The sequence below is a fragment of the Lithobates pipiens genome, unplaced genomic scaffold (genome assembly GCF_037356315.1).
Source record: "Lithobates pipiens isolate NorthernLeopardFrog02 unplaced genomic scaffold, aLitPip1_a1.2 Scaffold_30, whole genome shotgun sequence".
Lineage (NCBI taxonomy): Eukaryota > Metazoa > Chordata > Amphibia > Anura > Ranidae > Lithobates > Lithobates pipiens.
The window spans coordinates 75,005,223-75,018,063 of record NW_027507791.1 but is presented as its reverse complement, the minus strand read 5'-3'; the positions used below and the strand labels follow the sequence as shown (position 1 = coordinate 75,018,063).

Genomic DNA, 12,841 nt, shown 5'->3' with positions numbered 1-12,841 from the left:
CCAGAATGACCCCAATGCTGGGCATGCCCAGAGGATATGACCCATGGTTCCTAATTCTGAATTGCACCTCCAGCATTTATCCAAGATTGTATTACTCATCTTTTTGAGTAAGTACGGAACCCTGTACCAGCGGGAAACTATTTTGTCCCCCGATTCCTGGTATTGATTTTCAATGGAGGCCTTGTGTGCTAGTCTGGTCGTTTACATTTTCCTCAAGCAGGCTTAACCACGGAGGTTGCTCTATTTCAGCGCAAACGGCTTGAATCAACAAGTATTTTGTAACGTGTGCACCATGAAGAGAACTTGCGCTTTTGCCATGTAAAATACCAAGAATCTCACCTGAATTTGTGACATTTTCCTTCCCCAGTACGGCTTTTGGTGGAGGCTGTACATCCATAGATATTGGCTGTGGGGCAAACTTGCGGGGAGCTGGAGTCTCTAAGGGCGACTTTCGGGAATCACTGGTCTCTGCAACAAAGGAGACAGCAGCTTTAATGGAATGAAAGCAAAAACAATATTAAAAAAATATAATAGAATAACGTGGTCCCATTTTTATTTTTATTTTCTATAAAATGTTAATTTTATGTTTATTTATTTTTTTCCTGCAACTTAGGATCCGACTTTGAGACACAAAGTTGCAGGACATGTCAAATGTCATGCATCTCTATGAGAGCCATTCCAATTGACACTACTGAAGTCACTGCTACTTCAGAAAAAGGTGCTACTTTGACATGGCTTCTGTGCCAGAGAGTGCGAGGCTCCTTTCACACTAGCCAACTCTAAAGTTGCACGATTTTCAGTGCCACTTTGGAGTACAACTTTGATAAGACTTTTACACTCTCTGGCATTAAAGTCCCGTGAAAGTTGGATCAAAGTAGTGCAGGTACCTTCTCTGAAGTTACAGAGACTTCAGTAGCGTCAATTGAAATGGCTCTCATAGAGATGCATAGCATTTCCCATGTCCTGCAACCAGGGGTCTACAAGTTGGATTCCAAAGTCACACAAGTGTGAAAGGAGCTGAAGTTGTAACAAAGTCAGACTCCAAAGTTGCACTGAAAATCACACAATTTTGGAGTCGGCTAGCGTGAACCTTTGACTTTGATAAGTGTTATCTGAAAATTACACTAGCATAAACTCCTCTGTCTCCAATGCTTTCTGAGTCCTAGCGTGGTACAAATATACAGATCAGGAGCTGCGACATCACTTTAGAACTGAAGCCAGATAGCCAGGAAACTAGCATTACCAGGAGGTAACCAGCAATTATAGCCGCCATATTGGACGAGATTCTTTTACAACTGCCCACTTTCATTCCTTCAAGAACACTGATTGGGCCTATTAACGTGTCCATTTAATGCAACAAAACACATGTCTTTCACTGCACAAAAATGAATGCCATGTATCCCTATTGTTCTTTATGTTTAAAGAATGTCATTGTTCATCTATGCACTGCAGTTTAGTGTGAAAGGGAAGGGCTCATTCACATCCATGTGTGTGCGCTTTACCTCGCACACTGCACGCACACGGAACAAGGTAAATCCACCCTTAGTGTCATGTTTATAATGGAAGCATCAAGCAAGTGGCAATTGAAAGAAATAGGTGCTAGAACTGTGCAGTATCGCTTGCTAAAATCCAATTTATCAAAGCGTTAAATAATAGAAGTATGACATCTGACCTTTGACGCTGTTCCTGGGAGGCGCGGTGTTCATTGGGTGGTAGAGGTATTGAGGTTTAGGGACTGCACTGGAAACATGAGTACACACAGGAGCAGGTTCAGGAGGGTTTGCACTGGCCTTGACTGTAGTTCTAATAAAGTGGGACTGATAATTGAGCACAGTTAAAATGCATTTTAGACTGATAAAAATAAATAAAAAATTGATGCATTGCAATCAACTGAAGACCAGCAATTATTAAACAAAACACCAGGTAAATGATAAAAAATGCCTTTAATCAAATTTTTAAAGTAGACCTTCATCCTGAAAAACGTTCCTACCTTTGCCTTTCCCTCTGCTATCTAAACAGTTTATTTCTTTTTGGGGGTTTGTTTTATTTTTTTCCTGTGGCCCCACCACCTCACTACCAATCTCAACTAGGTGAGAATGACAAGTCCTAATCCTCTAGAGCCCTTGGTTATCCCCCTTAACATATCCTAAAAGGCTGCGAGAGTCCATTCACTGAGCAGGTGGCTGGAGCAGGCTCACGTTACTGGAAGCCTGGTTGCCCGAACCCATAAGAGTCAGCCGGGCACCCGATGACTTGAGTGTTCCAAGTTAATGGAAGACAGTGACAACCAATCAGCAGATCACGTCACAATGCTTGATCAGTTGAGCAGGCAAATATTCTTTTTGATGGAAGCCCGGCATCACAGGGATGGGTGGGAGATCAAAGCAGGGTGAGTGAAGTTCCTCTTTGATACCAAATCATCAACAATAGGTTTTAAAATTACCTTGATGCAATTACTTGAACTCATATCAACTTCCCATAATCCTCAGCATGACAGACATCGAAATCTAATGCACTCTGTGATGCTGTCCTCCTAAAGTATATGTCAGTGCAAAATGTAAAAAAAAATATGTTTTAAAAACTCTGCCCCATTAAAAACCCAATGCACCACTTTAAGTGTGGAAGATATAAACTTAAATCATATTATCCCACTGGAAATGTATAAACACAGTCATGGAATAAAAAGAACTCCGAGCACAAAATCTTGCAGTGGAAAGTCTGGAATCACGGCAACTGACAGTCTGAAAGAGAAGGAATGCAATGCTTGTGCCAGGTCAAGACAACATGACAGGTATCTGGCAAGCTGTTAAAGGATTTAGGCAGGAAGAGGAAGGTTAGCAATTAAGAATGATTGTTTCTGGAAGGTTGCACAAGCCAAGAATAACAAGCACTCTCTGAGATCCTCAAAACCATTACACTGCGATAAGAGTCATCAAATGGGTATTGACTCACTACAATTAATTACCTTTTACAGCAACACTCCACATGTCATTGAGCTAAAATTAGTTTTATCATAGGAGTGTAAATATTTGAAATTATAAAGATAAAGACTTTTATTTTTTCTTCACAGAAGGCAGAGTGCCATAAGACATCAGAAAAAGAAGGAATTGAGTACCTACCAAGAGATCTACTACCTAATCCTAGACAGGATAGCAAACGGATAGGGAATTGGAAATGTTCTCTATTGCAATTCATCTGCACATAATCCAATGTTTAGTAAGTCTTACTAATATTACTAGTATGTCTTTGTAAGATTTATCATATTGTGAACACTGGGATACCTCCTAAAGCAAGATATATGATAGAGCTGAGGGAAATGTGGGTTATCATATTTTAGCATGCAGGAGCAACGTTGTCAGCACACAACAGGAATTTACAAGCTGAGTAAAAGAGGGAAAAGCAGGAGTAGTTTTGCTTTTAGATGGTCTCTCGCTAATTTAACCAATATCAGAAAAAGGCATGTGTATTGTGCATAATATTTGCAGCCCCAAAAAAGGAGAGAAGTAAGCAAAAATGGAATAAGGGCGTTCTAGAATGGACCACCAATATTTAAATTAAACGTCAAATCAGTCAGATGTGTACAAAAAATAAATAAATTGACATAAAAGATTTTTATTACAAAGAAAAAATAAAAAATAAAAAAAAAGTACATAGAATCATCTTTCCCATGACGGTGTATAGGACTATGGACCCTTGACGATGGCTTGTTTTTGGTTGCATTGAATGGGAACATTGGGACCGACTATATTTTATGGATAATATCAACCCAGACCAGCTTCGCTGGGTTCGGTGTCCCAAGTTATTATGAGTAGTGCAGTTTGAACAAAGACCTTTTCATTTTTCACAGTGTGCTTTCTGGTGACCTCGCACATCAGGGACATACAAGACCATGTGGATTGGCCCATTTCTTTCCCATTATAGGTTCCTTCTATACCTCCCCGCAGCCTGGGAAGATGGGACTCATTTTCTGAATACATAGGTTGCGTTTATCGAAGATGTTTCATGTTGGATATCTGTCAAGTATGTATATAAAAAGCAGCAGTGTCCACCAAACACATCGACTTGATGTATATGACAGCAATTCTTTTTTGCGTACAAAATTGCTGGTTTTATGTACCTTTGTTTTTAATCTTAAAATTCTATATGTAAAACTTTTTATACACAGCTGACTGATTTTTGCATTTAATTTGAATATCAGGAGGTCCTGAAGCAAGGGAGAAAAAGTGCACCAGCCTATTGCATTTCAGAATGTAACAATATTTACAACTGGGAAGACCGGGTGCTGCGTACAGCTGCCCACAGAAAAGAATGGCGGTGCGTGGCTGTACATGGGTATATAGTATACTCATATAAACGTGCATAGCGTAGTGATCAGAATTCAGTACCATTGTCAGTCCTGCATAGATAGACACCACCACCAACACCCCCCCCCCCCCCCCCCCCCCCCCCCACACACACACACACACACACACACACACACACACACACACACACACACACACACACACACACACACACACACACACACACACACACACAAAAACTTCTAGGAGCAGCAGAAATGCATAAAAACAACATCTAGTACGCATGAGACCTAAAAGTCTGTACAGGACAGAGCAGGCAGAAGGCAGGAGGTTGGAGGTGGATAAATCTTTCCTCTGATTCATTAAGCCGATTCTGTATTTTAAATGTGGGCTCTGTAAATCACAGGTTAGAATGCACTCCAGCCCTCTGAAAATGGAGCATTCTCTTGGGATTTCAAGCGCTCGGCTATCCCAGGAGGTAGCAATGAGGAAAGGAGACATCAGAGCCCAGGCAGAGGCAAGTTATTTTTTTACTTCTTTTGTATGGGCGATCTGTTTGTTTAAAGATGGCTTTTTAACCACTTAAGGAACAAGCCTATTTTTCAGAATAAAATGGCTGTCTTTGTCACGCCATATTTGTGCAGCGGTCTTACATGCCCACTTTTTTTAATTTAAAAAATAAAAGTTAAGTTAGCCCAATTTTTTTTATATATTGTGAAAGATAATGTTATGCCGAGTAAATTGATACCCATCATGCACGCTTCAAAATTGCGCCCACTCTTGGAATGGCGACAGACTTTTACCCTTAAAAATCTCCATAGGCGATGTTCAAAATTTTCTACAGGTTAACAGTTAGAGGAAGTATAGGGCTAGAATTATTGCTCCCGCTCTAACGATTGTGGCGATACCTCACACGCGTGGTTTGAACACCGTTTTCATATGCGGGCGCTACTCACGTAAATTTTATTTTATTTTTTTCTTATATATTTTACTTTTTATTTTGACACTGTCAAAAGAAAAAGAAGATTTGGGTCACATTTATTCATATTACAAGGAATGTAAACATCCCTTGTAAGAGATCTGGGGTCAAAGAGATCTCATATTTACATAAAAAAAAAAAAATTAAATAAATTCTCCTTTAAGAGCACTGGGCTGAAGTGACATTTGACGTTGCTTCTGCCAGTCAATGCTATGGAGCCAAGTGGAGGCCATCTTGCCCTCACTCTACAGCCAGCCAAGCGGGGAAAGGATCTGATCATCTCCAGTAAGCGGCGGAGACTACCGGAGTGAGGGGAGTTTCCCTCCTTTCCTGCCACCTATAAAAGTGATCTCGCTTTGAATCCGCCGCAGAGACCACTTTTAGTTGGGGGCTGCAGGCTTGCACAAAAGAGGACCTTCCATTTGGTACAGATGATGTGTTTTAAGGCCTGTTGCAGGCTTCAGCACCTCTTGAAGCTTGTTGAAAGCCTGCTAGTAGCTTGTTTAAAGAATATGTAAACCCAACATTTCATATTGCCATATGTGACAGCTGTACCATGTACTTGTATGTAAAAGTATTCAGTTCTCTTTGTATTGCTTCCTTTGTGTGAAATCCCTGGAGTTCCTGTCAGTCCATCTGCTTTCCTATTAAAAACTGATCGCACTAAGCAGAACACAGTGGCCAGTTCTCTAGCTATGCTGGGAACTCAGTATGCTCTCTTCTAATGATAAGACTTGTCCTGACATGCCCTCCCCCTCCACACCCATTCACTGGGAAGCTCTGTGTACTGCCGCTTCTCCTCCCCCAGCTATTATGCAGCTGAAGACAGAGGGAAGGTGATCACAAAATATATATATATATATATATATATATATATATATATATATATATATATATATATATATATATATATATATATATATATATATATATATATATATAAAGGTATTTATGTCTATACACATATGTTTTGCCTTTCAATTCTAATTTAAACTGAATGGGTTGTTTTACAAGGCGTGGTTTACAATCACTTTAAAGTGGAAATGAATACTCAAATTAGGATCTGTGTTCAATATTTACAAAATGGAACTGTATGGTAGCTGTATATTTTTGAAGACTTTCATGTCCTGGTTCTAAAGAGTCTTCTTGCCCTGCGTGAATTATTGGTCTGTCTACTGGCCAGGCTGCCAATACACTTTGGTCAATGATTTCTGACAGGCGGCTAGAAGCCCCAGATTGTGTGCAAAATTCCCAATGGACAGGACCGTGTTAATAGGTGTCCCAGTGGAAAGTATGTGGAAATTGCAATTTTATCATCCATTTCTTTTGAAGCACAAGCAGAATTCTCAAGGTACATACCTGCATCTCCAGCTGCTGCTGCTGGAGTTTCTCCAGATGTTGAAGGCGCTGTTCTGTCAGTTGGCCCAGCTGCTTCTCCAGCTCGCTCACTCTTTCCTGATGATACAATCTTTCTGATGGTTGACTTTGGATCTTGATTGGCTGCTCTGTAAGCTTTTGTAGCTGCCTGTCGGCCTCCTGCAGTTTGTTAAGCAGTTGTGAAACAGAGTTCACCTGGACTTCCAGATCACTCTGAGCCTGCGGGAACAAAGCTGACAGATGACCTCAACGTTCACACCAAGGCTCAGCTAATACCCCAGATCTGCTATGCCAGCACCGATGGGCTGCTATATCCCTCTTATATTTTTATTCCCCATTACCTCTTCTGCCATGTGTTACATCATACAGTTCTGCTGCCATGCCTCAGGCCTTCCATTTCTAAAAAGACTGAATCTTCTTAAAGTCTCCTACATACCCTCCCAGCAGTAAAGTTTCCATTTGCAGACTGGATAAAATACGAAGAGCACTGAAATCTATGCAGCAGCAAAAAAGGCAGCTGAGTTTGGCAAGCAAATATTATACTAACTTTTACATGGCCAGTTCAACACAAAAAAAAAAAAAAAAAAGTAAGCTGATTATTTTCTAAGAATTCTTACACATTTGAGGGAGAGACAAAAATTGCAATTTTTCAGCAATAATTTTACAGCTGGATTGCCCCAAATACTTACAAAGCCAATGTGTGAATAAACTCACAAATCTACGCAAAAACTGAAATGAGATTTTGGCAATGAGAACCTTTAAAATATGCTACTAGCAAAAGCATGCACATTGTAGATCTGATAAATGTGTGGATCAGAGCCGATTGTCAATGTGAAGTGCCGTGTACAGGTGTTGGTGGGAAGAGGCAGCACAGGTGACACTTGCTTGTAAACCTTTCCATATACCCAGGGAAGTGACTGGCCTCAGGTGATACACATGTGATGGCCACAGACGATACCGATGAAACAAATCCGCCTACATAAGGTGTACCTGTTTATCTGCAGTGTTCTCTTCTTTACATCTGTTCAAAATCCAGAATTTATAAAGCTTGTCTACACTGTCAGAAAAAAGAGAGTGAAGAGGTGAAATCATTCTGCAGAGCTCAGTGAGAAGAGCTCTGAGAGCTGATTGGAGGGAAGGGACATATTTCCCTCCACACAGCTCACAGGAACAGAGCTGAGGCTGTCAATCAGCTGGAGGTCCCTCCCCTGTCACCTTGTTTCTCTTGGTGTCAGTTTGTCAAAAGTAATTCATGCCGATAGTAGACGAATGAAGCAGCAGACAGAAATGACACTTTCTCCTAATTGAGAGAAGTACACTCTATAGAGGGATATGGATTGTTCATATTTAATGTCTGAGGTTCACAACCACTCTAAGCAGTGGGGAAAGAGTTTGAGATTGAGGGTGTGGTTAAGATGATGGAATAGGGGCTGCAAACCTAATCTTGGATGCTGAGAGTGGTGCACTCTTATGCCGCGTACACACGACCAGACTTTTCAACATCAAAAGTCCGACGGAACAATTCCGGCAGACCATTCGATCGCGTGAGGGCTGCAGCGGACTTTTGATTTGCAAAAGTCTGACAGACTTTAGAAATGGAACATGTTTCAAATTTTTCCGCCAGAACTCCGCCGGATCCAGTTCCTACCGAGAAATCCGCTCGTGTGTATGCTAGTCCGACAGACAAAAACCGATGCGAGGGCAGCTATTGGCTACTGGCTATGAACTTCCTTATTCTAGTCCAGTTCGTACGTCATCACGTTCAAATCCGTCGGACTTTGGTGTGATTGTGTGTGGCCAAGTCCGTTTATTCGGAAAGTCCGTCAGAACTCTGTCGAAAGTCTGTCGGACCCAAGTCCGGTCGTGTGTACGCGGCATTAGAAGGGGGTTAAGCCAGCCATAGAGGGTTCAAATCTCAGCTGGCTCAACAGGGACAGGCTGAGATACAAACCCTGTATGAGCAGGCTGAATGTACCCAAGTTGATCGATCAATGTAGGATTGTAGGATTTCACATGCGATTATTGCCAGCGGTTATTATAGCTGCTAGAAGTAGTCATTGTGTTCTCCCAGCGGGGGCGGCTCCCCCGCCGGAGAACACAATGTCTCCATGGAAGGGATCCCCCCTTCAAAACTGACTGTGATGATAGGGGAATCAAGCCATTTTGTCTTTGGCCAGCTTTAAGTGTTGAATGTCAGGAGGAATGCACTGTAAGCACAGGGTGGGGAATTGAGTAATGAGGCTGGGAAAGTATTCATTGTGACCAAGCGGGAAAATGGAGGAGGTGTTGAAAAGTAGATAAGCACTATCAGTAGGGGCAAGGGATGGATTGAAAAGCAATGGGGTATGGAGAAATGCACGGTTATTGGGATGTGAGGTGGATGGCAAGAGATGCACTGTGACCAGGAGGGTGAAGTGACTGTGGAGGGATGTACTATGACTGGAATGGGACAAAAGGGGGGGGGGGGAGCGAGTATCCAGAGAGTGATTTCAAGGCAGGTGGTGAGGGGAGACCTGTGACCAGAGGGTGCAGAGGGATGCACCTTGACTGGGGAACAAGGTTAATGGGGAGGGATGCATTGTGACCACAAAAAGGTGAGGTCACCGAGATAGGATGCACTGCGACTGATTTGGGGATAAAAAATAAAATAAAAAAAGACAAGCTTGAGATGCTGCCTTCAGAACGTACGAGTTGTGGCGTGGAGCAGAGGGGAGCAGTCTCAGTTATATACCAATCACTTGTCCACCATCCAAACAAAACTACATGTATGTTAGCATTGGAAAATGATTTATCAATAAACTGGACAGTAGAGCGATGGCAGGCCTCCTTCGCCAGAGCCTTCAGGGGTATCAGAAATATTTCATTAATAGAGTCCAGCCTCAAGGTCCTGACCAGATGGTACCTGACCCCTGCAAGACTGTCAATAATGTACCCTGCTACAGATCCCAGGTGCTTCAGAGGCTGCCAGTTAATAGGCTCCATGGCCCACATCTGGTGGGAATGCCCTAGAATAAGGCCATTCTGGAATAAAATATTCTTCCCAATTAAAAAAATCACGAACCTTCCTCTCCCGAGAAGCCAAGCCGTCGCTCTACTTAATGCTAACCTTCCCAAGGCATCATAATATAATCGCAAACTGATACACTTTATCTTCTTGGGAGCTAGGATGACAATAGCCAAGGCATGGAAACTTCCCAGGGTTTCCTATGAAGCAGCTCTAGGTAAAATTTCCTGGATAATGTTGCAAGAGAAACTTACCAGTATTTTACTGGAATGTACTGCTCAGTTTGAAGCCACTTGGGAGCCCTGGACCCACCACCTGGGCATCTCCCTTATACCGGGAGGGTGTCCTTAGCCTCTCCGGTACATCCCTGGCCGGGGAGCTCCTCGTCTGTTGACATGCTCATCTTTCTTCATTCCTCTTCCCTTTCCCCTCCTTCCCCACTTCTTCACACCCTCCTAATCAACCCCCCTACCTTCCAGGGAAATTCTCTGGAACTTTCATAATCTCATACCATGCTCAGAGGGCCAAGTAGTTGGAGAGTATTGAATGGGATCCAAAACCTCCGGCTCATCCACCGATATCAAGGGCCTCCCCTCCTGGTAGGGGTGGCCGGGGGACCGAATGGGTTTCGCCTAGAATAGTATGCTCCCATTAGGGGTGCGGGTGTGGCCCTGTAGGTCCCAGAGGTGTTTCCATCTTAGGATGAGTCTGGAGGGCCGGGGCGGATGGAATTCAAACAGTTTTTTAGAACTCAGCCATACAGTATTGGTTTGATCTGTCAGTTCTTTGTTTTATTGGCTTTGTACTATTCCTCCAATGCCTGTCATGCTAAGAATGTATATGGTTTATTGTAAACTCAATAAAAATCTTTGAAAGAAAAAAATAAAGAAGCACTGTGAACAGGGGGTTTGAGGAGAGATCCGCTGTAATCTGGGGGTGCTGTGGCTTGGAAATTATGCAGTAGAGCAGGTAAGGATGCAGTGAAACGAGAGGGAAAGGTGGCAATGGGAAAGATAAAGTGTGTAATGGACAGGGAGGAATAAAGTGTAAGCAGGGGCTGAGGTGGACAGAAATGTTGCAGTATAAAAGGAGTGTGAGGTAGTTGGGAAGGGATGCACTGTGGGAGAAGTCAAATTCTTGAATGGAAAATAATATACTTCCTGTGGTATCAAAAATACCATATTTGATTTTCTCTGAGCAATCATTCAGCAAAGATGGTGACTACTGATCTAACTTACAAATGGCCACTGAAGCGAGTACCTACAAATCTGCACATTGAATATCAGCGTGACAATATAGAAAATAAACTAAGTAAAAATGTGAAATGACATAAAGTGATCATTACGTTATTAACTCAAAATGTACACTTACTAAGATTAAGTATTAAAAATTCTGTTTACAGTTAGTTTCAATGTAACTAATGTTTCATGCAACACTGGCCACAAGTAGAATGTACAGGATAAATATAGTGATACTTCTGCATTACCTTCAGGACTGGAGCAGTGGCAGCAATAGCAGCAGCAGTGACAGCAGCAATAGTGGCTGATTGGACTTCAATGTGCCCAGCCTTCTCATCTGCTGAGCCTGTAGACTTCTTACTCACAGCATCCTTAAGCAACTGAACATGCACTTCTTTAGTCACAGGACCACTCTGTACTCTGTAGATCAAAAACACATATTCAGCACAGACATTCACACAAATAAAGAAACAGAAAAATAAAATAACATTCTGGGGGGGGCATGGTCTAGGTATGCAAGGTTGAATACGTGCAGCGTTTGGACTCCGCTCTACCTGCTTCAAGTAACAGCTTCTACAGTGGCTCCCCTTGGGGTTCGATAGCCACCAAAATTGGCAAGTAAGTGCCAGATGTTTCTGCAGCCACAACATACACTGACGCAGTGCACCAGCTCCATGGACACCCTTTTCCCAGACTGCCGCAAGGAGCCTGCCACTTCGTCCAAGATGGCACCAGAGCAAGATCCATGAGACAACTAGTGGCAGGCAGAGTGCATTGACTCTCTGATCCCCTCACCAAGATCAGTGACTGCCTTTTTTTGTTCATTCTGCTTCCCTTTATCCATCGGATTGTAAAAGACAGGAGCTCTGATATGGGGGATATTGTAGGGGAATCGAGGCCTCTCCCCACTAGCGATGACTTGGGAAGGTTCATAAGCTGAATAGAGAGAGCCTTTAAACAGAACATTGAAAATTTGCAGGCTGAAACAATGCAGTTGGGTGGCAGGGTAGAATCTCGAGACCAAATTAGAAGAGATAATTCCTTTCCTCACACTGCTTAGAGATAAACGCACTGCACAGATTATGAAAACAGGAGCAGAAGAGCTAATATTTAAATACAGGGTCTCCCTGAGGTTACAGCACCTAAGGATATCATCCTAACTCTACAAGGAATCTTTAAGAAGATCTATTGAAATTGACAGCTCCCATAGGGCGCTATGACCTCTGGCTCAAGACCCTGACAAATGAAGGGATATTGTGAAAGAGAACATCATGTACTACATGCACACTAAGCCTTACTTTGAATTTGATGGTACCCAGCTCTCTTTATACCCAGACTTGTTCAGAAATACCCTAATGAAAAGCAGGGCTCTATGGCCTCTCTTGGAAATGCTCCATACTGCTGAACTGCCTTACTGATGGGAATTTCCCTTATCATAATGTGCAGAAAGAATGGCAGGCTGTACACTCTTAGTGATAAGAGCAATCTGCCTCAAATCCTTTCTCAACCTACCCACAAGCCAAATATACCAGACTGGCAACACCACCAATATTCTGATACCAGACTGTTCTCAACCATAGCAGCAGGTGCGTGGGAAAGTCCAGAATGGTGTTCGTTCTGGCACACCTTAACCCATGGCCCAATCCTCATTGTCTTGGAATGTATCCCAAGTTCCTGCTGGCCTTCTCAATGATTAGCTTGTTGCTGGTCCCCAACATGACTGGTAGCTGGCCACAGTCTGTTATCATTCTGGTTTTTAGTTAAGAGAGACTTCCCTGAAATATCTTCATGACCCTTGTGCTTTGGTCAGGGCATTTGCACTTACCACCAATTTTTCCTTACTATCCCCCCCCCCCCCCCCCCCACTTCCCTTACCTTACATATTCCCTCTTTTGTAATCGCTCTACTGGTGGTAGACCCTTAACTGTACCTGTGATAA

The 12,841-nt window shown here is 42.6% G+C and overlaps 1 protein-coding gene across 2 annotated transcripts in view; it reads right to left on the bottom strand.

Annotated features, from left to right (window-relative positions):
- KIAA0586 (KIAA0586 ortholog) overlaps positions 1–12,841 on the bottom strand; it is a 216,805-nt gene that overhangs the window by 188,496 nt on the left and 15,468 nt on the right. For both annotated transcript variants that reach the window (XM_077464465.1, XM_077464466.1), the window contains exons 5-8: positions 11,151–11,322; positions 6,643–6,879; positions 1,673–1,817; positions 340–468 (exon numbers count right to left, since the gene is read on the bottom strand). In XM_077464465.1, the coding sequence (XP_077320591.1) occupies positions 340–468; positions 1,673–1,817; positions 6,643–6,879; positions 11,151–11,322 (683 nt within the window). The remainder of the gene's footprint in view (positions 1–339; positions 469–1,672; positions 1,818–6,642; positions 6,880–11,150; positions 11,323–12,841) is intronic.